The sequence below is a fragment of the Podarcis pityusensis genome, assembly GCF_964106645.2.
Source record: "Podarcis pityusensis genome assembly, chromosome: 8".
Taxonomy (NCBI): domain Eukaryota; kingdom Metazoa; phylum Chordata; class Lepidosauria; order Squamata; family Lacertidae; genus Podarcis; species Podarcis pityusensis.
Window position 1 is genome coordinate 76,590,078 of NC_138033.1, and position 27,455 is coordinate 76,617,532.

The 27,455-nt window shown below is 47.1% G+C and overlaps 1 protein-coding gene across 5 annotated transcripts in view; it reads left to right on the forward strand.

Annotated features, from left to right (window-relative positions):
* Positions 1 to 27,455, forward strand: part of DISP3 (dispatched RND transporter family member 3) — an 84,858-nt gene that overhangs the window by 42,365 nt on the left and 15,038 nt on the right. For 4 of the 5 annotated variants that reach the window (XM_081017929.1, XM_081017930.1, XM_081017927.1 and 1 more), the window contains exons 3-14: positions 409 to 628; positions 3,740 to 3,876; positions 5,366 to 5,500; positions 6,270 to 6,430; positions 7,812 to 7,951; positions 11,048 to 11,193; positions 16,461 to 16,622; positions 17,741 to 17,902; positions 19,947 to 20,072; positions 21,585 to 21,724; positions 23,365 to 23,546; positions 26,595 to 26,725. In XM_081017929.1, coding sequence (XP_080874055.1) covers positions 409 to 628; positions 3,740 to 3,876; positions 5,366 to 5,500; positions 6,270 to 6,430; positions 7,812 to 7,951; positions 11,048 to 11,193; positions 16,461 to 16,622; positions 17,741 to 17,902; positions 19,947 to 20,072; positions 21,585 to 21,724; positions 23,365 to 23,546; positions 26,595 to 26,725 — 1,842 coding nt within the window. The remainder of the gene's footprint in view (positions 1 to 408; positions 629 to 3,739; positions 3,877 to 5,365; positions 5,501 to 6,269; positions 6,431 to 7,811; positions 7,952 to 11,047; positions 11,194 to 16,460; positions 16,623 to 17,740; positions 17,903 to 19,946; positions 20,073 to 21,584; positions 21,725 to 23,364; positions 23,547 to 26,594; positions 26,726 to 27,455) is intronic. The other variant, XM_081017928.1, reaches the window with a different exon arrangement.

Below are 27,455 nucleotides of genomic sequence, written 5' to 3' on the forward strand. Positions count from 1 at the left end.
TTTAATGTTTAATAGACTATTGTATTTTAATATTCTGTTGGAAGCCGCCCAGAGTGGCTGGGGAAACCCAGCCAGATGGGCGGGGTATAAATAATAAATTATTATAATAATATTATTATTATTATTAACTAGGCTGCTCCTCCCTCATTCCACATTCCTGCCTAATTACCTCCTCCTGTCTCTCTATGCTCTCCCCCTCTGTCAGCAATGGGACGCAGCTGACACTTTCTGTTCTACCCCTGAGCCAGGGTCTCATACAGAGGCCTCCTCCATCACTTGCCACTTGGTCCTTTTAACTGGAGATGGCAGGGGTTGAACCCAGGACCCTCCAGCATGCAAAGCTGGTGCTCTAATACTGAGCCACAGTCTCCCTCTGAAAACCTCTGATCTCTCTCTACATGCCCCAAGGTTCGCTGGAGCTTGCAATGACCCACCCAGAGTTCTACTGGTATGTGGATGAGGGTCTGTCAGTGGAGAACCGGAAGAGCTCCCTCTTGCGCAGTGAGATCCTCTTTGGTGCTCCGCTGCCAAGCTACTACTCAGTGGAGGACCGGTGGGAAGAGCAACGGAGCAAGTTCCAGAGCTTCGTGGTCACCTACGTGGCTTTGCTGGCCAAACAATCCACCAGGTGAGCAAGGAAGGTATTTCGGTTGCGAGTGCAAAGCACTTCCAAGCTTCCCCCAACCCACTCTGCTTTTTTGCTGGAAGGAACCATAATACCTGAAAGAGCGTCTACACCCCCATCATTCAGCCTGGACACTGAGGTCCAGCCCTGAGGGCCTTCTGGCAGGTCCCTCACTGCAAGAAGTGAGGTTACAGGGAATCAGGCAGAGGGCCTTCTTGGTAGTGGCGCCTGCCCTGTGGAATGCCCTCCCACCAGATGTCAAGGAAATAAACAACTACCTGACTTTTAGAAGACATCTGAAGGCAGCCCTGTTTAAGGAAGTTTTTAATGTTTGATGTTTCATCGTGTTTTTAATATTCTGTTGGGAGCCACCCAGAGTGGCGGGGGAAATCCAGCCAGATGGGCAGGGTATAAATAATAAATTATGATGATGATGTTGCTGCAGCCCTTTGTCTGGTAGAGGAGGGTCCATTAAGTCCTCCAAGTTCCAAAAAGTGAAGTGTCTAGTCCTCATGGAGACATACAGACTCCAAATTTAAGGACACAGAGCCTCTCTTGTGGGTGCTCTTGAGATGAGGCTGTTTTGACTTTCTGAGACTAGCAGGCAGTGTTAGCCGCTCCATTAGGGAGGGTGCCAGCCACCGCTGCATTTGAAGTCCCTTTCTCCTTTGTCTGGACAGGGTAGGCCACTCGTCTCGCCCACCTCCTGCCCCATCATGATGGGCCTTGCCTTTTGGCAGCTGCTGGAGGGCAGGCAGCATGACCCTAGACTGGCCCGCTGGCCTTGATGGGCAAGGAGATTTGATTTCCAGCAGCTGGTATTCAGAAGCATTGTTACTGGCAGGGCCTGGCAGGACACAGACGAGTGTGCATTGGGGTAAGGGGGTGAGGGCTGGAGTCTGACTTGGGAGAGGTGGGGCAGTGATTTGGGGGGGGACCTGTACCAGCCAGGAGACGAGAATTGGAGACAGGGAGTGGAGGATGGAGTGCAGGAAGGGTCGGAAGAAGAGGAGGAAGAGGCAGGGCTAGGAAATGAACGGTCAGGGATCCCCCCAGCCTCTCCTGCACCACTGTCTCCCAGCTTCCACAGGGGCGCAGCCTCCACCTGGGTCCATGCAGCCTGTTGGGAGAGGTATATAAACAAGGGGAGGTGGAGCAGCCCTCAATTGCTGCAACTGTTGCATAGAGTTCAGACCTGGGAATAGCTGTTTTGTGCATGGTTATTTGGAGCCGTAGAACTCCAAAGTGTCTGCTTTTGACAATGAACAGCTAACTGTTATGGGCATTACTTTGGCTGGGGAGTACCTTTGACAGTTGCCTCTGACTAGGGAGGAAGAGCAATGTCACCATGGGTAGCAGCTCCTGCTTTGTGATGGCCAGGGAGGGCAGTGGGAATGAGAGGCAGATAACTTCAAACCTACTGGCTCAGTGTGGCCCTCCAGAGTTCTCTGTCCGGCCCACAGGACTCTCCCCAGCCACACCTCTCACTGACCCTGTTTTGGCCCTTCCTTGAGGGTTTTTGGGTGGCTGGGATGCACTCTTGAACTCTGCTAATGCTTCTTCCTTGCACGAATGGAGGATAGAGAGGGGTGGAGGAAAGAGGATTGAGGCTGGGCACAGTGCTTGAGGCAGATCTGGCAAGGGAACAGGCGAGGGAACAGGCTCTCTTCTCTCTCCTGCTCTCCTGTGGTTCAGACTTTATCAGCTCTCTCATTTTAATTATCTGGGATTAGCTTTGCTTGAAGACTCTTTTTGCAGGCGAGCTGGGCAATCGGCGTGTGTGTGTATCACAGCTCTCCACGTCGGCCACTCCATCTCCTGAATCCTCTCACTTATTTTCCTCCCCCGTGCGGTTTAATAGAATGAAAATACCGATTAGGATTCCAGGTAGGATCCATGGCTTTGGGAGTCAGCAAGCTAAGCTCCAGAGGGAAGTGTGGGAAAGAAGCAATAAGACTCTTCTCTTGCTCTCAGCAATCGCTCTCTTGAGAGTGTAATCCTGCTGCTCTCAGCTGGGAAAGGATGCTCTCTGCAATGGGAGGAAGGCAGAGAGGGCCGGCAGGGAGCAGAGATAGAGCCATCGACAGGACTCCTTGCTGGGTTATCCAAGGGCAACACTGAGACTGAGGAGGGAGAGGAAGACAAGGAAGGCAACCATGCTGGGCTGGGTGTAAGTAGGAAGACCAGCAGCTGGGGGCCGGCTGAGATCCAACTGAGGTTGCTGGGGCAGTTTTTAATAAATAAATAGACTATATTGGTGGGTTGGCTGAAGGCAGACATGAGACGGGTAAGGCAGTGCTACATTTGCCACAAGGCAGCCTCCCACAGGTTTTCTCTTGCTGAGATCTTCCTCTGACCCACCAGTCAAGAGTTGAGACAGGGTTAGCTGCGGGACAAAATGGGCGACGAAAGCAATGTGGCCCCTATTTTTAGCACTTGTAGGCTGACTAGAGGGACGTGGGTGGCGCTGTGGGTTAAACCACAGAGCCTAGGACTTGCTGATCAGAAGGTCGGCGGTTCGAATCCCCACGACGGGGTGAGCTCCCGTTGCTCGGTCCCTGCTCCTGCCAACCTAGCAGTTCAAAAGCACATCAAAGTGCAAGTAGATAAATAGGTACCACCCCAGTGGGAAGGTAAACGGCATTTCCGTGCGCTGCTCTGGTTCGCCAGAAGTGGCTTAGTCATGCTGTATGCCGGTTCCCTCGGCCAGTAAAGCGAGATGAGTGCCACAACCCCAGAGTCGGTCATGACTGGACCTAATGGTCAGGGGTCTCTTTACCTCTTTAATACTTTTGTTCCTGACTCCAGGTCACAGGCTCACCCTATTCATACACAAATGTGCCCTTGAGACAGGATTTGCAAGCAAAAAGGCAATGGGAAGGCTTTCCCCATTTGCCTCCCTTGCTGCAGAGGAATATCTGAGGTCATTGGGAGAGTCAAAATGGCTTCAGGATTGCTCTCCCATACTATTACAGACACGCGGTTCATATATTTAGATATGTGTGCCTTTATGAATATTTATTCTGTATTCAGAACCTTAAATTCTTATAAGAGTATTCAAAAGTGAAGATGGTAATCATAACTCTCTCTCCCCCCCCCCCCGTTTCTTCCTAGCAAAGTCCAGGTGCTGTATGGTGGGACGGATTTGTTTGACTACGAAGTGAGGAAGACGTTCAACAATGACATGTTGCTGGCTTTCATCAGCAGCAGCTGTATTGCAGTGTTGGTCTACATCCTGGCTTCCTGCTCAGGTAAGCTATGTCGGGAGCAAGGATAACCTAGAACACAAGGAGAGCCCTTCTGGATTAAGCCAATGACTCACCTCATCCACAAGCAGGTGCACTTTCTCCCTTCCTGTGGCATAGCCAGCATGCCTAGTAGCCATTAGTAGTCTTCTCCTGCATGAATCTGCTCAGTCCCAGAACAACACCGTGGAACAATGGTCAGAGACAATGGGGCTTGTAGCTTTGACTTAACACATCTGCCTCCTCTGCTGAGCTGCTGGTGTGTCCGCTGCTCCAAGTTCTGATGGGTGGTGAAGGTGAAGGTGAAGGTGAAGGTGAAGGGACCCCTGACCATTAGGTCCAGTCATGACCGACTTTGGGGTTGTGGTGCTCATCTCGCTTTATTGGCCAAGGGACCCAGCGTACAGCTTCCGGGTCATGTGGCCAGCATGACTAAGCCGCTTCTGGCGAACCAGAGCAGTGCACGGAAACGCCATTTACCTTCCTGCCAGAGTAATACCTATTTATCTACTTGCACTTTGACACACTTTCGAACTGCTAGGTTGGCAGGAGCAGGGACAGAGCAACGGGAGCTCACCCCGTTGCAGGGATTTAATGCGCCGACCTTCTGATCAGCAAGTCCTAGGCCCTGTGGTTTAACCCACAGCGCCGTGACACATTCTAAAACCCAGAGAGAACCTCAGCAATTGTATAGTCAGTCTATCCGGAAGATAAATTGTATATCAAAGAGTTAGTGATCTGACACTGGTTGCCCTTCCTGCCCCTGTTCCTTCCCCCTCTCTTTGTCTCTTAAGTTCTTTGATGGTGTGAGAACAGCCTACAATGTCCTAATCAGTTAGGAGGAAGAGATAGTGATGAGTACCTTCTTTGATGTTGGACACTGTTTTGAGAAAGTGAGGCATTGGGAATACTACTTGCAATAATCTGCAAGTAGCCAGTAATGAATGATCTGCGCGTAGCCAGTCAGGCAAGCCACAGGCTAGCTATCTATAATGGTTTGGGCACAGTTTCTGAGAAGCTTGTGCACGGACTGATTGGCTGGGGGACCATGCAAACTAAAGGCTACCTGGGGGAGTTACTTTGCCACTTCTTGAGGGCTCCCAAGTGCTTGCTTGGTATGTATATATTGCTTGCTCTTTAGAATAAAATCTTTAATCTCACTCACTTGTGTTTTGCGTTGCTGCTGAATCTAATTTCAAAGGAACCACCTTGCATTTGGCAAGGCAGCAATCAGGAGACCGTCTCCTAATATTAGCTTCTGTGGGTGAAGCTGGCAATTTCTGGACTGTTAACCAGCAACTGGGGAGACAGAGAAACGCTTGGCCAGCAGCTGTAACAATATAGTTCCCCATCACCTCAGACACAAGGCTTTCCATCTGTGTGTTCACAAAACCAACTGTGACACTTGTGGGCATGCATGTGTGAATCCGCTTTTGGGGCGTTCTCTGTGCAAAGTGGTTTGCTTGATTTTCGCTCTCTCTTCCTCCTCTTCCAGTGTTCCTCTCATTCTTTGGGATTGCTAGCATCGGGCTCAGTTGCCTTGTGGCGCTTTTCCTCTACCACGTCGTCTTTGGGATCCAGTACCTAGGAATCCTGAATGGTGTGGCTGCTTTTGTGATTGTGGGGATTGGTAAGTGGCCTAAACCTACCCAGATGTCAAAAACCAGGCTGTGGCTCAATAGCAGAGCATTCCCATTGCATGGAGAAGGTCCTGGGTTCAATCCTCAGGATCTCCAGGGATCCCCTTGCCTGAAACCCTAGAGAGCTGCTGCCATGGGTAGGCAAACTAAGGCCTGGGGGCCGGATCTGGCCCAATCGCCTTCTAAATCTGGCCCACAGACAGTCCGAGAATCAGCATGTTTTTGCATGAGTAGAATGTGTCCTTTTATTTAAAATGCATCTCTGGGTTATTTGTGGGGCCTGCCTGGTGCTTAAAGTTTGCTGACCCCTGGTGTAGACCATACTGAGTTAGATGGACCAATTGGCCTGACTCAGGAGAAGGCAGCTTCATATGTCCCAGTGTCTTAAGAGGATGGCTGTAGGTCACCGGCAGAGCACCTGCTTTGCATGCAGAAGGTCCCATGTTCAATCCCCAGCATCCTCAGGTAGGGTTGGGAAAGACCCCTGCCAGAAGAGCTGCTGCCAGCCAGTGTGGACAGTACTGAACTAGATGGACCCAAGGGTCTAACTTGGCATCAGGTCACTCAACTCAGGCACAGCTTTAACCATCAATACACAGAAAACTTGATCTTGGAACAGACCTGGGCAACAGCTCACTTGGAGATAGACATTCATAGTGGGGTAGGTTTTAATATTGTGGAGCCTGACATCAGCTGAAGACCATGCTGGTTGATTCCCAGCAGGTTCTGATTGATCCCTTCTTCTCTGTGTGATCTCAGGTGTGGATGACGTGTTTGTTTTCATAAACACCTACCGGCAGGCCACACACTTGAAAGATCTCCACCTCCGCATGGTCCACACCATCCAGACAGCTGGCAAAGCCACTTTCTTTACCTCCTTGACCACAGCTGCGGCGTACGCAGCCAACATTTTCTCCCAGGTAAACATTTTCAGGAGAGCTTTGCTTATAACTTTGAAGGAAGTGGAGCTTGCCCGTGGCAATGCCACAATGAGGAAATAATACAACACAAGCATCACCGCCCCTCGCATAAAGGATAAAAAAGTGATGTCCAGGGTTGTAAAGACTGCGGAGGGAATAATTGGGTGCACTCTTCCCACCTTGGATCAAATCTATGCTTCCAGGTGCCATAAGAAAGCTGCAGAGATAGTGCAGGATAGTGTGCACCCCGGAAATGATCTCTTTCAGCTTCTGCCTTCTGGAAGAAGATACAGGGTTATAAAGACTAGGACTAGCCGCCTGAGAAACAGTTTTTATCCAAATGCGATTTTGGTTTTAAACGCAGTGTAAGGTAGTCTCTGTGGGAGTATATTGTATTTAATTATGGGGTATCAGAGTTTTTAGGGGGTTAACCAGACTGGAATAGCTAGGATAGCAGGCTTGTTGGTTTTTGAATGTCTGATGTAGATTTTTTCAATTTCGTTGTTCTTTATGGGACAATGACAATAAAGATTATCATATCGTATCGTATCATAATGGTTTAAGGAATCGACATTTAGTCTGAAGTCAACAGCCTGTGTTTTGTTCAGGCGGCTGCTTTCCTTTCACTTCTTTTCTTCATCTAGCTCTCCTGCAAATGCACTGAGGCATTGGTCTGCCTCCTCAGTTCTGGCACATTTAAAATGAGCTTCGTTCTCCCCCGTCCCCCTTTTCAACTCCAGGTCCTCCAGTTCTGCCTTTCCTTTTCCTCTCCTCTGCCCACCTGCTTTCCCTCGCCAGATCCTTCTAATCTCTTTCTTCCTTAACTTTTGTCCAGGGGTCCCCAAACTACCATATTTTTTGCTCTATAAGACTCACTTTTTCCCTCCTAAAAAGTAAGGGGAAATGTGTGTGCATCTTATGGAGTGAATACAGGCTGCGCAGCTATCCCAGAAGCCAGAACAGCAAGAGGGATTGCTGCTTTCACTGTGCAGCGATCCCTCTTGCTGTTCTGGCTTCTGAGATTCAGAATATTTTTTTTTCTTGTTTTCCTCCTCCAAAAACTAGGTGCATCTTGTGGTCTGGTGCGTCTTATAGAGTGAAAAATACGGTAAGGCCCGAGGGACTTGTTTATCTGGCCCGTGGCAACCGCCGCCTGCTCTTACCGGTGCAGCGCTGCGCAGCTGCCCACTTCCAGGTCAGAGGAGCACCGGAAATAGCTTGTGCGCATGCGCAAGTGTTATTTCTGGTGCACATCTGGGTCAGAGGAGGCCCATGCACATGCATTTTGATTGGCAAGCCCTAGGCTCAGTGGTTTAGACCACAACGCCACCTAAATGCAAACAGAATTGAAATCTGCCTCCATCTCTCCTTTCTCCTGCAGATCCCCGCTGTCCACGATTTTGGCCTCTTCATGTCCCTGATCATTTCCTGCTGCTGGGTGGCAGTCCTCTTCATCATGCCTGCAGCCCTCGGGGTCTGGTCCCTCTACTTGTCGCCCTTGGAGAACGCCTGCCAAGCCAGGTGAGGTTCATTGACTGAGCTGTCAGAGGGGAACTTGCAGAGGGCAGCTGGTCACATGGCCTAATGGCTGAACAATTGTGATATCTGAGAGCCAGTGTGGCATAGTGATTAGGGTGTTGGACTAGGACTTGGGAGACTAGGGTTCAGAGCCCCACTCTGGAGGGGAGCTCAGTGGGCTACTGGGAGCCATTCACCGCCTCTCAGCTTAACCCTGTGGAAGAGGCATGGTGACAAAAGGGACCCCATGTTGGTTTTCACCGAGACCATATAACACCGGTCCTGAAAGACCTACATTGGCTCCCAGTACGTTTCCGAGTACAATTCAAAGTGCTGGTGCTGACCTTGAAAGCCCTAAACGGCCTCAGCCCAATAGACCTAAAGGAGCACCTCCACCCCTATCGTCCAGCCCGGACACTGAGGTCCAGCTCTGAGGGTCTTCTGGCGGTTCCCTCACTGCGAGAAGTGAGATTTAAGGGAACCAGGCAGAGGGCCTTCTTGGTAGTGGCGCCCACTCTGTGGAACGCCCTCCCTTCAGATGTCAAGGAAATAAACAGCAGTCTGCCTTTTAGAAGACATCTGAAGGCAGCCCTGTTTAGGGAGGTTTTAATGTTTGATGTTTTATTTTGTTTTTAATATTCTGTTGGGAGTTGCCCAGAGTGGCTGGGGAAACCCAGCCAGGTGGGCGGGGTATAAATAATAAATTATTATTATTATTATTATTATTATTATTGATGCCTAAGGAAAGCACACCTATTCAGCCTCAAAAACCTGTCTGAAAAAGTGGATGCAATAATATTGGCCTTCCCTGCAAGGTCGTTGTAAGGCAGGGGTTGGGAGCTTGTGGCACTCCATATGTTTGTCAGGGATTGGTTGGACACAGAGGGATGGTTGGTGAAACCAGATGGGGAACCACCAAGGGAAAGAAGCTCAGAGGCTGGGGAGTGGTACTGGGATGATGCTGAGTAGTCAGATGGAGAAGACTAGGGAGAGGACGTGTCGGAAGATGAAGAGGTGGCAGAGTTTAGTGAGCTGGGAGAGTCTGTAGCAGGAAAAGTCCAGGATCAGAGGTGGAAGCTGAAGCAGGGGAGGTGGGAGATGAAGAGGCAGAGATGAGCTCCCTTCCCTCCTTGTCTCCCAGGACCAGAAGAGGCATGAAAAGGGCGCAGCAGAGGTTGGCTGCCTGCAGGTGTAGTCCTCAATTGCTTGGGGAAAGCCCTGGAGAGGAGGGGACTTAGAGGCCTGCGGGGAGGCAGGGATTTTTAATCTTGGCAACTGATCCGTGGGGCAAGATCTACCAGGCTGTGCTCATTAGGCCTGACACTCCACCAAGTCAGTGCAGATCGTGTTCTTGCTAATAAAGAGTTAACTCCAACTTGCACAGTGTGATTTGCTGCCGGCTCACCCCAGACAACTGTTGCTGGACTGCAACTCCTTTCATCCCTGAATATTGGCACTGCCAGCTGGGGTTGATGAGACCCCCACAGTCAGAGGCAGCGATGCTTCTGACTACCAGTTGTTGGTACCCTCAGGAGGGGAGGGTGCTCTTGTGTTCGAATCCTGCTTGCAGGTTTCACATAGGCATCTGGTTGGCCACTGTGAGAACAGGATGCTGGACTAGATGGGCGATTGGCCCGATTCAGCACTTCTTATGCTCTTAGTTGGAGTCCAACAACATGAGGAAGGCTGCAGGTTCTCCATCCCTGCCTTCCAACTGGCTGGACTCCAGCTCCAATTAGCCCCGGCCAGGGACCCTGTGCCACTTCAGGTGTTGCTAGACTACAACCTTCCCCCATCCATAGCTGTCAACTTACAGATTTGAAAATAAGGGATCAGCAGCCAAAATAAGGGTTTTTAGTCAACCAGCTGAAATACAAAGTTAAAAGGGACCAGTTAATTTGGGAGAGCAGCGCTGGTTTTTAGCCCTTCGTTTCCAGAGGTTGCTGCTCAAGACACCAGCTGATGAAACACTGCAATTAAATAACTACAAGCAGCAACCACTTTTCGCGCAAAACGAAGTCCAAGCTACGAAGATGCTGCTGCAGTTCTGTATCTTTTCTCTCGTGCTCCATCTGCAGCTCTCAGTTCCATTAGGCGGGGCGGGAGGAGAGGGGGGGAAATAGCGCCCAAAGTAAACCCGCAAATCAGACCATCTATGCTAGTCTACCACTACAAATCTATGGGAGAAGCGCTTGCGGTCCTTCCTCTGCTTTCCCCCTCTATAGTTAGCCCTTGGAACACCTGCCCGCGACTCCACCTCCGCCTCCTCCTCCTCTCTCTGAACTGCTTTCTCTATGGTTGCCCTCACTCTCCTCTCAAGGCTCCCCAGCAATTCATAGGCTGCGCCAGGCTGCCCATCTTATCCGGGTTCTTCGGTGGCGCAGCCGCAGTACGGCCTAGCGGGAGCGGCAGCAGCAGCGACAGGCAAAGGGGAGGGCCCAGGCAGAGAAGCTCAGTGTGGCGGCCACAAGGAGGATGGCGGCGGAAGGGCCCGAGGCTCCTGCCAGCCCGGTGGGGAGGGGCTCCCAGGGGCCGAGGCTAGTGAGAGGAGGCCGGAGGGGGGCGGGGCGGGCAGCCAAGCAACACAGTTGGAGCCTCCCTCCTCCATGGCTGGCAGGGAGGGAGGGAGAGGAGCTGCTTCCTTTGAAACCTGGGAAATTTAAGGGACATCATCAATAAGGGACAGCAGCGGGACATGGCTCTGGGATAAGGGAGTTTCCCGCCAAATAAGGGACAGTTGACAGCTATGCCCCCATTCCTCTTGGCTCTTGGCCAGGCTGGCTGCAGGCTGGGGGGGTGACTTGAAAGAAGCTGGAGTCCAGCAACATCTCGAGAGCATCACAGATTCCCCATTGGTGCTGCAAGGATCCAGCAAGAATGTGTGAATTTTTGCATGTCTCTTTCTCAAACCCTCTGGCGCAACAGCAGGGGAAATTGCTTACATATCAAGTGCACCTGATGCCCGGCTCTGAGCACGACCCTTTCCCGATCCGCTCGATCTGCCCTTGGCTGTGTCGACAATGACGAGCCGCAGGTGTTTTGCAAGGGGCAAAGTGCTCTGAGATGCTCACTCGGCACCCATCCCTCCCTCTCCCGCAGCTGCAGCCAGAAATGCGTGAAGCCGAATTCCCTGCATGTTTCAGATGGGCTGTTCATCTCCTCGGAGGCTGCGGGTGGTCCAGGGCCAGGCGGCCTTTCTTACCTGGACGACGACATCCCCTTGCTCAATGTGGAAGACGAGCCAGGTAGGCAGTCCCTGAGAGGCAGGGCTGAGCTCAGTGTCTTTTTTAAAAAAATAAATAAAAAATCCATACAATACATGATCATACAAAAGAGCTGTAACATAACCGTAACAATGAACGGTTTCCTTACGTTACAATAATGTTTATTGTCATTGTCCCATAAAGGTAAAGGGACCCCTGACCATTAGGTCCAGTCGTGACCGACTCTGGGGTTGCAGCGCTCATCTTGCTTTATTGGCCGAGGGAGCCGGCATACAGCTTCCGGGTCATGTGGGCAGCATGACTAAGCCGCTTCTGGCGAACCAGAGCAGCGCATGGAAACGCCGTTTACCTTCCCGCCGGAGCAGTACCTGTTTATCTCCTTGCACTTTGAGGTGCTTTTGAACTGCTTGGTTGGCAGGAGCAGGGACTGAGCAACGGGAGCTCACCCCGTTGTGGGGATTTGAACCACCGACCTTCTGATCGGCAAGTCCTAGGCTCTGTGGTTTAACCCACAGCGCCACCAGCATCCCTACTCATTGTCCCATACAGAACAACAAAATTGAAAATCTACATCAGACATTCAGAAACCAACAAGCCTGCTATCTCAGCTATCCCAGCCTGGTTAGCCCCCTAAAAACTCTGATACCCCATAATTAAATACAATATACCCCTATAGAGACTACCTTACACTGCGTTTAAAACCAAAATCACATTTGAATAGCAACTGTTTCTCAGGCAGCTTCAACTTAAAAGAGAAAATTCACTTAGAAGAGTTGCAAATGGGGATACCTACGTATGATGAAACTTGGCCTCCCTCCTTTTCATATGTAAGGGGGAGAAAGAAAGTAAAGCTCTCCCGCCAGCCTCACAAAACTGTCTGCGGAGAGCCTATAGGGACTGCCAATGTTTTAAGGCCATGTAAAATGATGCCATAAACAGCTCAGGACCGCAATACCTCAAGGACCGCATCTTTCCATATGAACCTACCCAGACCCTGAGATCATCTTCTGAGGCCCTCCTTCCTGTGCCTCCTCCTCAAGAGGTCTGGAGGGTGGCAACATGAGAACGGGGCCTTCTCTGCAGTGGCTCCCCATCTGTGGAATTCTCTCCCCAGGGAAGTTCACCTGGCGCCTTCAGATGCCAGTCAAAAACATTCCTTTTTAACCAGGCCTTTGGTTGATTCAATTTACATCCTATTCCTTTTTGAAATGTATTTTTTGTGGGGGGGTATTAGGTTGTTGTTTTTATTTTTATTAGGTATTTTGTGGTTTTATATCTATTTTATTCTGTGAACCACCCTGAGACCCCTGGGTATAGGGCGGTATATAAATTCATTTAATAATAATAAAAATCTTATTGCTATGTTCTTTTCTCTATGGAGACTCTTGTTGTATTTTTTTATGGAAAGAGAGAGAATTCACATGCACAATAAATACAGCGGGACACGTGGCTTGACAGAAGGACATTTGAAAAGGATTTGGGGCTGAGATTCCTGCATTGCAAGGGGTTGAACTAAATGACCCTCAGTGCCCCTTCCAATTCTACAATTCTGTGATTCCAAAATGCTGAGCTATATAGATCACTGTCCTAACCCAGCAAAATAAAAAATATCCTTCCAGTAGCACCTTTAAGACCAACTAAGTTAGTTCTTGGTATGAGCTTTCGTGTGCAAGCACACTTCTTCAGATACACTGAAACAGAAGTTGCCAGATCCTTCTATATAGTGAGAAGGTGGGGAGGGGTATTACTCAGAAGGGTGGTGGGAATGGGAGATTGGCAGATAGCTGGGATGAGCCTGCTGACGACTCTTAACGACTGTAATGGGTCTTACAGGAAAAGGCAAGGGGTGAGAAGGTGAGAAATGGCTTAGTCATGTATAATGGGATAAGAATCGACATTGGATTCTTATCCCATTATACATGACTAAGCCATTTCTCACATTGGATTCTTTTATTTTGACTATGGCAGACCAACACGGCTACCTATCTGTAACTAACCCAGCAAGCTCTTCTCATGTCATTGTTGCTACTGTAATTATTTTATTTATTACCCATCCTCCCATCATAAGCTCCTTGCAAATTTGTGAAAATGACATGCAGAAATGTGTTGTAATTAGGGGAAACGCTTTGCAAAAAGTTATATCAACCAATCCTTCAATTTATTTGTCTTCTGCCTTTCCAAAGCAAAACCATGCTCAAGGAGCCTACGACGTATAAAAAAACTGCTTAACTACAAACACATACCCTCCGACATTTCTCTGGTGAAAATAGGGACGTCCTAAGGTGAAGAGGGACAATTACAGGTTCAAATCAGAAACTGGGATGGCTTCTGTAAATCTGGGACCACCCCTGGAAAATAGGGACACTTGGAGTGGTCTGCAAGCATAACAAAAGTCAAAAGTGTGTAGAAAAAGATGTCAGTATGAGGAGAAACCAGCACTAAAATGCTGAAGAATTTGCATAAGAATTTATTCTCTTTTGCTGGAGAAAAGAGTGGAAAACCGAATTTAAGGCTGGAGATGCAGAGAATTGGGAGTGTCAGATTCTTCCATCCCAATAGCTCAGTCGGTAGAGCATGAGACTGAATCTTGGGGTTGTGGGTTTGAGACCCTTATGGGGCAAAAAGATTCCTGCATTGCAGGGTGTAAGGGGTTGGTGCTGCCAAAGCTAGCATAGATAAAACTCCAGGCTCGCAGCCAGTTTCTGTCTTTAAGATTTATTTACAAAGTTCAAACAGTTCTGAGAGCTTCAAAGGCATGTCCGTGCCTGTCTCACTCAGATGCCTCGAATGGCTTTTTCTTACTCCTCCTCCCCCAGCAGGCCAATTGTCGAAAGACCTGCCTCTTACTTCTTCTGTTCAGTGAATAGCTAGTTCCGGGCTCTGAATCCCCCCTCCCTGTCTCTTCTTCCGAGTCAGATGAGAAACTGCTAATTAGCTCTTTCGGCTCTCTATAAGTGCTAGTCTCCCCCCTTGGCTCTCTAGCCTTTTGCACTTCCCTGACACAGGGGGTTGGACTAGATGACCCTCGGGGTCCCTTCCAACTCTGCAATTCTACGATTCTACCTTTAATGGGATGCTGGACTAGACAGGCCATTGGCTCGATCCAGCCAGGCTCTCCTTTTTTATTCCTATGATCTTCCCACCCACCATCCCCTGAAACCGACTTGGGATACCTGCTTCCTCACCGAGATCATTTGCTCAGATGGAGAGTTTGTTTTCCTGCACAAACCTTTCCTCCCGCAAAGCGGTCCTTTGCAATCCGGGGTCAGGTGCCTCTCAGGAAACAGCCCCGGGTGCTCGAAATTCCTGCTTCGCCAGGCGCTTCACCTCGTTGATATGCCATCCCTGCCCTGCATGGTAATTTATGGAAATGGCTTCTTTGCAGCGTTTCTGGAATAATATGAGACAGGAGGGCAATTTCCTCCAGGGACCCCCTCAGGTCAGCAGGGCAGGGAAGGTGGTTCAGTGTATGCATGCATGAGGCAGTCATTATAATGAAGGAAGAGAGTGTTTCTCTCCAACATGCTAAACCAAGGAGGAACCATACTTTGAGGCATGGGCAAAGCCAAGATTTATGTTTTTTGGGGGGCCAGAATACCCACCTCTCATTATTCTCTGTCTGGCTCTGTCTAGCAGATTCTGAATGAAATGTCTCCACAACAGTTGTCTTAATTACCTTCTTTTGACCCCAAGTGCTCAGAAAAATCTCTCAGAATTTTTCTACGATTTCTGTGCGCATATAAATATGTGTGTGTGTGTGTTTTACAATTTAAGATAAACATTTTACATCCTTGAGATATCGAGGACTTCCCTTCTTCTCTTTCCATGGTTCATTTTACATATCATAAAATCCCTGCATATTTTACAAAAACTATACCATTCGGTATTTCTGTTACTGCATCCATCAAAACTTATTTACACTGTTAAATGCTGCCAGCGTTTTCAGCTGTACACAATTATTCCCTATATATTCAATAAACGTTTTCCAATCTTCTTTAAATGTATGTTCTTCTTGTTCTCTTATTCTATATGTGAAGCCTGCAAGTTGTACATATTCTGTCAATTTTAGTTGCCATTCCTCATTGGTTGGGACCTTTAGTTGTGACATTGATACTGACAATTTCTACTTTTAGCTAAGTATTTTTCTTTATTTACTTGATTTTGGGGTAGCAGCTGACCCCCAGACCCCCTGGCGACACCCATGCTTTCAGGATATATTTTTTTGGGGGGGTAACAAGACTAACAATAGGGAGGTGCTAAATGTAGGGGTAAGGGACATGGGTGGCGCTGTGGGTTAAACCACAGAGCCTAGGACTTGCTGATCAGAAGGTCAGTGGTTTGAATCCCCGCGACGGGGTGAGCTCCCGTTGCTCAGTCCCTGCTCCTGCCAACCTAGCAGTTCTAAAGCACGTCAAAGTGCAAATAGATAAATAGGTACCGCTCCGGCGGGAAGGTAAACGGTGTTTCTGTGCGCTGCTGTGGCTCGCCAGAAGCGGCTTAGTCATGCTGGCCACATGACGTGGAAGCTGTACGCCAGCTCCCCCGTCCAATAAAGCGAGATGAGTGCCGCAATCCCAGAGTCGGCCACAACTGGACCTAATGGTTAGGCGTCCCTTTACCTTTAAATGGAGGGGTTATCATTTCAGAATTTTGGGGGGATGAAGAGGATTATTGTAAAGCTTTGCAAATTTCACCCCTGGGATTGGTGGGAGAGAGAGATTGAAAATAAAGCTGCAGATATGATATCGCCCATTGGCACAAATCTAGGGTGCAACTGCAATGGGCAATCTGTGTACGGGTCTGGTTGCTTAAGAAAAGATAGAGTCCATTTGGTGTAGTGGTTACAGACTCGGGTTCAAATCTCCCCACTCAGTCATGAAGCTCACTGGGTCTGACTTTGGGCCAGTGGCAGTGAGCACAACCTACCTCACAGGATTGTTGTGAGAATAAAAAGGGAAAGAGGAGGACTCTGTGCACCCCCATGAGCTTCTTAGAGGAACAGGTGGGATGTGAAGAAAAGGAATGAATGATAAATATTGGTGGCTCGTCGGCACTGACAGCAAACCTATCCGTCTCAATGAACTTGCCCAACCTTCTTTTAAAGCCATCTGGGTTGGTGACCCTCACTGGTTCTGCCATCTAACTTATTCACTGTGTGAAGGAGGACCTTCCTCCCTCTCATTATCAGAGGTTAACCCAGTGAAGGTGAATGCTGGAAGATTTGGGACAGATGGAAAGGAAGGGAAAGGAGCCTTTGACCTTAAAAGTGTTCTTTGCTCCTCTGCTAGTGACTCTGGAAATGGGAGATGTTCCCTTGGTCTCAGTGCTGCCTGAGAATCTTCAACTCCCCACCAAGAATAACAGCCAGGGGCATCTCATCGCTCACCTTCAGGAGCTCCTCCAGGTCTGGGTTTTGTGGTCAGCCGTGAAGAGCAGATGGGTGATTGTCGGTAAGCATTCCTGGATCTGTTTTGTGGAGATCCAATATTTATTGCCATATATATGATTATCTATTACAGTGGTGCCTCGCAATATGAAATTAATCCGTTCCGCGAGTCTCTTCGTCTTGTGGTTTTTTCGTCTTGCGAAGCACGGCTATTAGCGGCTTAGCGGCTTAGCGGCTATTAACGGCTTAGCGGCTATTAGCGGCTATTAACGGCTTAGCGGCTATTAACGGCTTAGCAGCTATTAATGGCTTAGCGGCTTTAAGAAAAAGGAAACAAACTCGCAAGAACTCGCAAGACGTTTCGTCTTGCGAAGCAAGCCCATAGGGAAATTCGTCTTGCGGAACGACTCAAAAAAAGCAAAACCCTTTCGTCTAGCTAGTTTTTCGTCTTGCGAGGCATTCGTCTTGCGGGGCACCACTGTAATTTATATTCTTCTCGATGCCCAATTAGGTTCCAAAGCAGTTTGCAAACTGTAGAAACCAGTTACACAACCACTGAAATTTAGAAGAAGGACTTCTATATTTCAAATCCAGTGAAATATGATCAAAATGCACAAAGGACACTATATTATTATTATTAATAATAATAATATAATCAAAATGCACAAAATAAACTATATTATTATTAATATAATCAAAATGCACAAAGGAATCTATATTATTATTAATATAATCAAAATGCACAAAATAAACTATATTATTATTAATCATAATCAGTGTATTCATATCCGGGCTTTTCCCCAAAGCAGGACTAGAGGCAGTTTAAAACTACACAGATAAAATACAAAGAGCTGAAAACATGTAAAAGATAATTATTAAAAAGTAATTAAATGCTAATAAAATTAAAGCAATATAAAAAACAAATCTACATAAATGTAATCCATTTTCAGATCTAAAGTAATAGCAGTCCACAGATACAAAATTTGTTTTTCAAAGTAAGCCACTCGGCCCACAGAGGTGAAAGAAACTTAGCCCATTCTCAGGTGTTCTACATATAAACATTAGTACACATTCACAAAAAGCAACTATAATGTTGACATTGTTCCTGTGCGGAAGTGGGATGTGAGGTGAGAAGATGCTGGCACGGTCCATCTTTGACCCTCCCCCCCTTTTTTCCTCCAGGGCTCTTCCTCTCTGTTCTCCTTCTGTCCGTCTTCTTCGCCAGCCGCCTCCGCCCAGCAAGCCGGGCTCCCCTTCTCTTCAGGCCCGACACCAACATCCAGGTCCTGCTGGACCTAAAGTACAACCTGAGCGCTGAGGGCATCTCCTGCGTCACCTGCTCAGGTGAGTTGGGCCTCTCGGCTAGAGACCCAGCTGTGTTCGGAGATTGCTGGTCAACAGAGAGCCATCCCTCCTGGAGATCCAAAATAGTTGATGCAAAATAGTACCACTCTGCTTTTCCATTCAGTGTTTTTATTTTATTTATATTTTATTTATTTATTTTCCCTTTTTTATTTCCATGCTTATTACATACAAAAAAGGGGAACAATATTGAAAAGGGGGTGCAACTTAAGAGGGGAGGAAAAAAGGAAAGAAAATGAAATTTACACAATCTGTTATTAAGACAAAAATTATGACAAAAAATTGTGATTACAATTTCATGTTACAATAAAAATAAAAAAATCTCGTCATCTTTTATACCCGACTTCCCATTTATTCCTTAATTCTTTTTACATAAATTTACTGCCATATCAAAATACTATTTTTTTATGTTAATATTTTCACAATTTATAAATGTTTATATTTATATAAGCAATTAATAAAAACTGCTGGGATCACTCAAAAGCTGCTACAGATTTTAACATGGTATAATTTTGATATGTTCTGAAGGCCTCCCATTTTTGATACAAATTCAATTCTTGGTTTATTTTTTTATTCCATTCAGTGTTTTTAAGGGGGCTTGGGTGGGAAGGGGGCCTGCATGGGTTGGAGAGCACAGCCTTGCACCCGAAGTTGGATTTTATGGGGCAAGATTGTGTTTTGGAGCTGGCTGTGGTGCAGAACTCGCATCAAATTGTGGGAGAAGTCACTATGACTTTGGCTCCCATCAGCCTCTCCCAAGATCATGACCAAAGGGTGAAAGAAACTCCTCCCCAGTGTGGTGTAATGGTTAGAGCAGCGTTTCCCAAACTGGGGTCTCCGGCTGTTTTTGGACTACAACTCCCACTGGGTTCGAGTGTCAGGCAAAGGAGTGGGAGACCAAGGTTCGAATTCATGCTCCCTTGTGAAGCTGGCTAGGTGACCTTGGACCAGTCACCGCCTCTCAGCCTAACAGGCTTGATTAAAGAGTTGGGGAGAGCCACCTTGAGCTCCTTGGAGAAATAAATAATTACCGTATTTTTTGCTCTATAAGACTCACTTTTTCCCTCCTAAAAAGTAAGGGGAAATGTGTGTGCGTCTTATGGAGCGAATGCAGACTGCGCAGCTATCCCAGAAGCCAGAACAGCAAGAGGGATCGCTGCTTTCGCTGCGCAGTGATCCCGTTTGTTGTTCTGGCTTCTGAGATTCAGAATGTTTTTTTTCCTTGTTTTTCTCCTCCAAAAACTAGGTGCGTCTTATGGTCTAGTGCGTCTTATAGAGCGAAAAATACGGTGCATAAGAAGGGGAAGGGCCATAGCTACCCTCTATGTGTATTGTATTGTTTTATGTACTGTGGCTTGCCGTTTTATTGATTATAGTTTAGATATTATTGTAACTGTTGAGTGGATTTCTGTTTAACTTTTATATGTTGATATTATTTTATACTATTCTAGTGATTGTTGAATGTTACTTTTTTTGATTTAGGTTGCCTATTTTAAAGTTATGTTTTACTATCACATTTTTGTATTGCATTAGATTGTTATAAGATATACATTTTTTGTTTCCTCGGCTTGTAAACCGCCATGAGTATTGTAAGATAGAAAGGCGGCATACACATAAATAATAATAATAATAATAATAATAATAATAATAATAATAAATAAATAAATAGCTCAGTGGTTAGAACATCTGCTCTGCATGCAGAAGTTTAAAGCCCAGTATCTCCAGAATTGGGATAAGGCTCCCTGTCTGAAGCCCCAAAGAGTCGCTGCCAGTCAGAGTAGACAATACTGAAGGGCCAGTGGCCTCACTTTGTATAGGGCAGCTTCGGATGTTCCTGTGTCTTAAGGGAAGGGCTGTCGCTCAGTGGCAGAGTACAAGGTACACATGCAAATGGCCCCAGGTTTGATCCCTGTGACTTCCAGGTGGGATTGGGGTAAGAGTCCAAGATGGTGGGGGGCTAGCCAGCCTAGCTGTCCTCCTCTTGATGCTGGAGATCCTTTTGTCCCTGACTAACATTGTGCGACAGGCTTGTTTCAGGAAAAACCCCGTAATTTGCAGAATAACATCCGCACCTCTCTGGAGAAGAAGAAGCGGGGATCTGGCCTTGTGTGGGGTAGCCGAGGAAGCGCTGCAGGGGATGGAATCGTACAAGGTGAGTTAACCCTGCTCTTTATCCGCAAAGGTGCCCAAAGCAGCTCACATAAGATTAATAGAAACAGGGCAATCTAAAAGTCACAACACAAAAGGAAAGAGAAGGGAAGAGGGAAGAGGAAAAATATGCAAACATAGACACCATTTCTTTATCTCAGGTTGTTCTCTTGCTGGGTATATCTTGGATTGAGAAATGTAGTACAGTGGTACCTCGAGTTAAGTACTTCATTCATTCTGGAGATCTGTTCTTAACCTGAAACTGGGGCCTCCTGCTGCCACCGCACCGCCGGAGCATGATTTTTGTTCTCATCCTGAAGCAAAGTTCTTAACCCGAGGTACTATTTCTGGGTTAGCAGAGTCTGTAACCTGAAGCATATGTAACCCGATGTAGCACTGTACAGTGGTACCTCGGGTTAAGAACATAATTCGTTCTGGAGGTCCGTTCTTAACCTGAAACTGTTCTTAACCTGAGATACCACTTTAGCTAATGGGGCCTCCCTCTGCTGCCGTGCCACCATGGTGTGATTTCTGTTCTCATCCTGAAGCAAAGTTCGTAACCCAGGTACTATTTCTGGGTTAGCAGAGTCTGTAACCTGAAGCGTATGTAACCTGAAGCGTATGTAACCCAAGGTACCACTGTATAAGCCTTCTATTTTTCTGCATGTGTCACTGATTTAGGCTTGGATGAAGGCAAGCTCAGAACAAATATTCATACAGAGATGGGACAGGCTGCCTCTTTCTCTTGCTGGTGTCGCACCTCTGCATGTGGAATGATTTGAACCTTTTAATCGCACGTCACATCCACTAATACATTTAAAGCATGATGCTTCCTCCTAGCATGGCTAGGATATTCCACATGGAAAAGGAACAGATCCTACAACCTACCCCACCCCACCCAGTGGCTGAATGTGACTCATACACAAGGGTGGAAGTCAGCCTCCTCTGTGAATATAATGCCTTTAGAGAACCTTTAACCCCCCAACATAGGGATGCGGGTGGCGCTGTGGGTTAAACCACAGAGCCTAGGACTTGCCGATCAGAAGGTCGGCGGTTCGAATCCCCGCGACGGGGTGAGCTCCCGTTGCTCGGTCCCTGCTCCTGCCAACCTAGCAGTTCGAAAGCACGTCAAAGTGCAAATAGATAAATAGGTACCGCTCCGGCGGGAAGGTAAACGGCGTTTCTGTGCGCTGCTGTGGCTCGCCAGAAGCGGCTTAGTCATGCTGGCCACATGACGTGGAAGCTGTGTGCCAGCTCCCTCGGGCAATAAAGCGAGATGAGCGCTACAACCCCAGAGTCGGTCACGACTGGACCTAATGGTCAGGGGTCCCTTTACCTTTAACCCCCCCCCCAAAAAAAACCAATGGTTTTCTCTTAGTCCTCTGCTGGCACCCAGGTCTGGGAAGGTCTGGAAGGGTCGTCTAGCCGAATTTGTTGTGGTGATGTTGAGGGCGAAGTCTGGCTGGTGGGTGGATTTTTCAGGGCTCCCTCAGGTTGACTGTACCATGTTCTGCAGCAGACCCCCAGGGAACAGTCTACATCTTCAAATCCAAAGGCAAAGGGCGGCCAGTGGTCTACAGATTCTCTCTCAATGCCACCGTCCCGGCGCCGTGGCAGACGGTGTCAGCAGGAGACGGGGACATCCCCTCTTTCCTGGTGAGTTTCCAGAGCACCTATCAATTACCTGTGCGGCTGAGACACAATGCTCTCATTAATGCAGCTCCATGTAGGCAGGGCAGGGAAGGCCAAGATATGGGGAACGTCTCTGGGGGTAAAATGCATGGGATTTCCTCCCCCCCCCCCCCGGAGTCCTGTTGCACGATGTGAGACTGGTTTTATTTTTATACAGTGGTGCCTCACAAGACGAAATTAATCCGTTCCGCGAGTCTCTTCGTCTTGCGGTTTTTTCGTCTTGCGAAGCACGGCTATTAGCGGCTATTAGCGGCTTAGCGGCTATTAACAGCTTAGCGGCTTTAAGAAAAAGGAAACAAACTCGCAAGAACTCGCAAGACGGTTCGTCTTGCGAAGCAAGCCCATAGGGAAATTCGTCTTGCGGAACGACTCAAAAAACGCAAAACCCTTTCGTCTAGCGAGTTTTTCGTCTTGCGAGGCATTCGTCTTGCGGGGCACCACTGTATTATTAGTAATTGTCTGATAGCGCCCAAGGTTCCCTGTTTAGGGCAGGAGAGGGGGACGTTTGTCCCTCCCGATGTCACTAAACTACATTTGGCCTTACCCACTGCTAGCTATCTCATGGAATTTGCAGGGAATTTTCCCCTGTTTACAGAAGTTTTTAAAGTTTTATTATTATTATTTTATTTATTATTTAATATTCTGTTGGGAACCACCCAGAGTGGCTGGGGAAACCCAGCCAGATTGGTAAGGTATAAATATATTATTATTATTATTATTATTATTATTATTATTATTATTATTAGAATCGTAGAGTTGGAAGGGACCCAGAGGGTCATCTAGCAGAACCCCCTGTCATGCAGGAATCTCCGCAAAAGAATCCACGACAGATCGCCCAACCAGCCTCTGTTTAAAAGGAAAGGGAGTCTTGCCATCCGAAAGTCATTCCTAATGTCTAGTCCTTGCCATTTGCACCCATTGGTTACTGGTTAGAGGGAGCTGGGCTTGTGCAATAGTTTTAGCACACAATCTGGTGTGGGGGTGTGGGGGTGTACACAGCAAGCCTAAAAGCCTTTATCTCCTGGTATGCCCCGCGGAGGACCTTAAGGTCCACAAATGACAACACCTTGGCGGTCCCAAGTCTCAAGGTGGTTAGATTGGTCTCAACTAGGGCCAGGGCCTTTTCAGTACTGGCCCCGACTTGGTGGAACACTCTGTCACAAGAGATCAGGGCTCTGTGGGACTTGATGTCTTTCCGCAGGGCCTGCAAGACGGAGCTGTTCTGCCTGGCCTTTGGTTTGGACTCAGTCTGACCCTTATGTTTCCCTCCCCTTATGGTTTCGATCTATGGGCTACTTCTAAAATGAGGCTGCATTTTAAATTGCATTTTAACCTGTATTTTAAATTGGTTTTATTATTATTAGTAGTAGTAGTAGTACTATGTTTTTACTGTAATTTTAATGGTGTTAGCCGCCCTGAGCCCGGCTCTGGCCGGGGAGGGCGGGGTATGAATTAAATTTATTATTATCATCTAGTTGCCACTTCATGCAGGGAAAAGTGTGCGATGCTAATATCTCTCTCTCTCTTTTTTTTTACGTCCCATTTTCCTCGGCTCCGAGACATGTGTTAGTGAAGTCTTCTGTTTTCATTAATCCATTGCTTAGGTGTATAGAGTTCCTTACGGTAACTTCACCAAGAGGCTGACCGCTTGTATGTCCACAGTAGGGCATGTCCAACAGACGGGCCCCAAGAAGTGGATGGTGACCACCTTGTCGTGCGACGCCAAGAGAGGGTGGAAATTCGACTTCAGTTTCTACGTGGCTGCAAAGGAACAGCAGCGCACGAGGTAAACGTCCGGTGACTAAACTCTGACGTGGGTTAGAATAGACCAGGAGGGTTATCTAGTCCATGGGTAGGCAAACTAAGGCCCAGGGGCCAGATACAGCCCAATCTAAATCTGGCCTGTGGACGGTCCAGGAATCAGTGTGTTTTTACATGAGTAGAATGTGTCCTTTTATTTAAAATGCATCTCTGGGTTATTTGTGGGGCATAGGAATTTGTTCATATTTTTTTTTGCCAAAATATAGTCCGGCCCCCCACAAGGTCTGGACAGTGGACCAGCCCTCTGCTGAAAAAGTTTGCTGACCCCTATTTTTTATTAATTTTTCAATTACAATCCAAAAATAACTTCATTATAACAATACCAAATTATGATATAACTACTAATACCCAGTGCTTTTTTTCTGGGGGGGATGGATACCCCTAAACATTTTGTGAATCTTTGTACTTTTGTCCATTTACTGTGTTTATTTTTCCCTATTTGAACTATAACGTGGTGATTTTCTGAGTCAAAATGAGAGTACCCCTAAACATTATTTTAGAAAAAGAGCACTGCTAATACCAGTCATCCAAATACCGAATTATACGATTTAGGTGCCCCCGCCCCCGTGTGCTAGAATTGATGGTTTGATGCTTTTCTTTATTTCTGCGTTCCAAAATCTTATTAATTTCGATTGCTTTCCAATCAAAATAATAATCCCTTATACAACAACTGCAATACAGTTGTGCCTCTTGTTACGTCAGACTCCGGTTGCGTTTTTTCAGGATACGAACGCGGCAAACCCCTTGCGCATGTGCAGAATTGGCGCTCTAGTTGCGGACTTTTCGGGGTGCGAATGGCACCCCGGAAAGGATCGAGTCCCTAACTAGAGGTACCACTGTATTAATAACTACCATTCATGCTGACACATTAAGTGATTTATAGAACTACAAGTGAGGCACTCAAATTATATCCTTGTTCTTCCTGTGTGTGACAATTATTCTGTCCGCTGAGTTTCTTCCTGTCCTTGTAAAGTGTTATATCTATCTTTTCCTGGTTGTTGCTGTTCTCCATCATGCCTTGGGCGGAGCTGATATCCCATTGTTGTTCCAGAAATTTCTCCATCGCTCCATCCCATGCTTCGCTGATTTGCAACTTTAACAACAGCTACAGCAGCCAAAAGCACATCAAAGTGCAAGTAGATAAATAGGTACCGCTCCTGTGGGAAGGTAAACGGTGTTTCCGTGAGCTGCTCTGGTTCGAAGCGGCTTAGTCATGCTGGTCACATGACCTGGAAGCTGTACGCCGGCTCCCTCGGCCAATGAAACGAGATGAGCGCCGCAACCCCAGGGTCGGCCATGACTGGACCTAATGATCAGGGGTCCCTTTACCTGTACTTTACAGCAGCCGCATTCTTGGCTGGGGTCCCATTTATGCCTCATATAACCCCTGTTTTAAAGCAGCTGCACTGGCAGTTCATTTCCAGGCCCAGTTCAAGGAGCATAAAGCCTTAAATGTCTCAGGCTTGATATACATGGAAGATTGCCTTCTTCCCCACCAACCTTCTTGGGTGCTGAGATTGACAGAGGGGGCTCTCTTGGCCATTCCTGGAAGAGAGTCTTCTCTGTGGTGGCCCCGAAGCTGCAGAACTCTCTCCCCACAGAGGTGCAGAAGGTGCTTTCAATTCACAACTTCTGGCAGGTGCTGAAGGTGTCCTTCTTTACATCTGCAGTGTATGTTTTTAGGCTCCACCTTATTTTTGTGATTGGAAGTTCCTCTTAATTGTTTGTTTCTTTAATTTAAGAAAGCACATGCACACAGAAATAAAGAAAGACAGTGCAACTGAATTAAAATTAGACATAATTTGGGTTGTTTTGTTCACAGTCCCTGGGCAAAGGTTTATTATTTTTATTATCGGGTGCTGGAGTAGTGACATTTCACTCTCCCCACCCCCCCCATCCTGATTTTATTCATTTCATTTTATTACATATAATGGTGCAAATGTTTGAGAGATACAGAAGCTAACTGTGGCTTCCCTGTTTGGCATCATATGGTCCATAACTTAAAAAAATTAACCAATGCAGTGTGGATAAATGGCTATTCCAGAAAGAGAAAAACAATGCCACGAACGATAAGATCATGATTCCATGATTACATATTCCACTGTAACCTGCCCTGGGACCTTAGGGTGAATGGCAGGCAATAAATATATATTACTAGTAAAAGTAATAATAGAAGTAGTAATAGATCAATATCAATTGGGTGTGTGCATGCATTTTTTTTTTAAGTGGTACCTTGCCCTGGACCCTGAAGGTACAGTCTATATAATCCCATAGAAAATCCCTATACAGTGGTATCTTGGTTCTCAAACTTAATCCGTTCCGGAAGTCTTTTGCAAAACCAAGGCGTGCTTTCCCATAGAAAGTAATGCAAAATGGATTAATCCATTCCATACTTTTTAAAATAACCCCTAAAACATGAATTTTGCTACCTAACGAGACTATTGATCTGTAAAATAAAAGCAATAAACAATGTACTGCAGTCACACAATCAATCAATCAATCAGTAGCCGAACTGGGTTCCACACAGTCAAAAGACAAAACAAAAAAGCCGCAGAAACAAAAACAGACAGACCTCAGCGTAACACTCAAAACGGAAGTGTGCCACTCAAATCGGAAGCGTAACATTCAAAACGGAGCACGTTTGGCTTCTGAAAAAAGTTCGCAAACCGGAACACTTACTTCCAGGTTTGCAGTGTTTGGGTTCCAAGTTGTTTGAGTTCCAAGGTATTTGAGAACCAGGGTACCACTGTATAATCCCATAGAATCCTATAGAAAAATGGCATAATATTGACAAGCCAGGACATTCACCGTCCTTTGTTGCCCTATCGGCAGACAATTTACCTGTTGGTCTCTGCTGTCAAAGCTGCAAAATCTGGGTCAACTCTGGGATGGAGGAAGAGATCCAGACATTGAAACTGTTCTGGCACGTCCCTGAAGCCTCAAGGGATGAGCGTGATGTTCTGTAGTGCTCGTATTGATTGTCCAGCTTCATTACTCTCCCCTTTCCTTCTAGGAAGCTCTACTTTGCCCAGTCCCACAAGCCCCCTTACCACGGCCGAGTCTGCATGGCTCCACCCGGCTGCCTCCTTAGCTCGAGCCCCGATGGACCAAACAAAGGCTTCTTGTACGTGCCGAGCGAGAAAGGTGAGATGAAGTGGGATTTGTGTGGCTTCAATAAGAACGTCAGAAAAAGCCCCATTGGAGCAGGTCAGTGGGTCATCTAGTCTAGCATCTTCTCAGATGTCTGTGGGAAAGCTGCAAGCCTCTCCCCTCTGACCCTGGAGGCAGAGCTTCTTCTTCATCCTTCTTTGGCAATCCCTCGTAGCCGATTAAGATTGTCTTCCCTAAACACGGTCTTAACAGTGAGTCGGTAAGTGACTGTGGAGGCCAATTCTGGATCCACATGACCTTCCACAGTGGGGACATAGGTTTCTGGGTGGGAGTTGATCATGGTGAGGATTTGCCAAGCGTGCCTTCCTCTTAGCACGTTTCTCCTTTGCGTCCTGAGTTCGGGTGTCTTCAAAGTCCATGACACTTTGGGTAAAGGCTGTTCTCCAATTAGAGCGCTCACAGGCAAGTGTTTCCCAGTTGTCGGTGTTTATACTACATTTTAGATTTGCCTTGAGAGAGTCTTTAAACCTCTTTTGTTGAGCACCAGCATTACACTTTCCATTTTTAGTTCGGAACAGAGTAATTGCTTTGGAAGATGATAATCAGGCACCAGCACAACATGACCAGTCCAACAAAGTTGATGTTGAAGAATCATCGCTTTGACACTGGGGATCTTTGCTTCTTCCAATTCCAGTAGTTCGTCTGTCTTCCCAAGTGATGTGTAAAATGGTCTCCTCCTCCTATAGATTTACTTAATCCTATT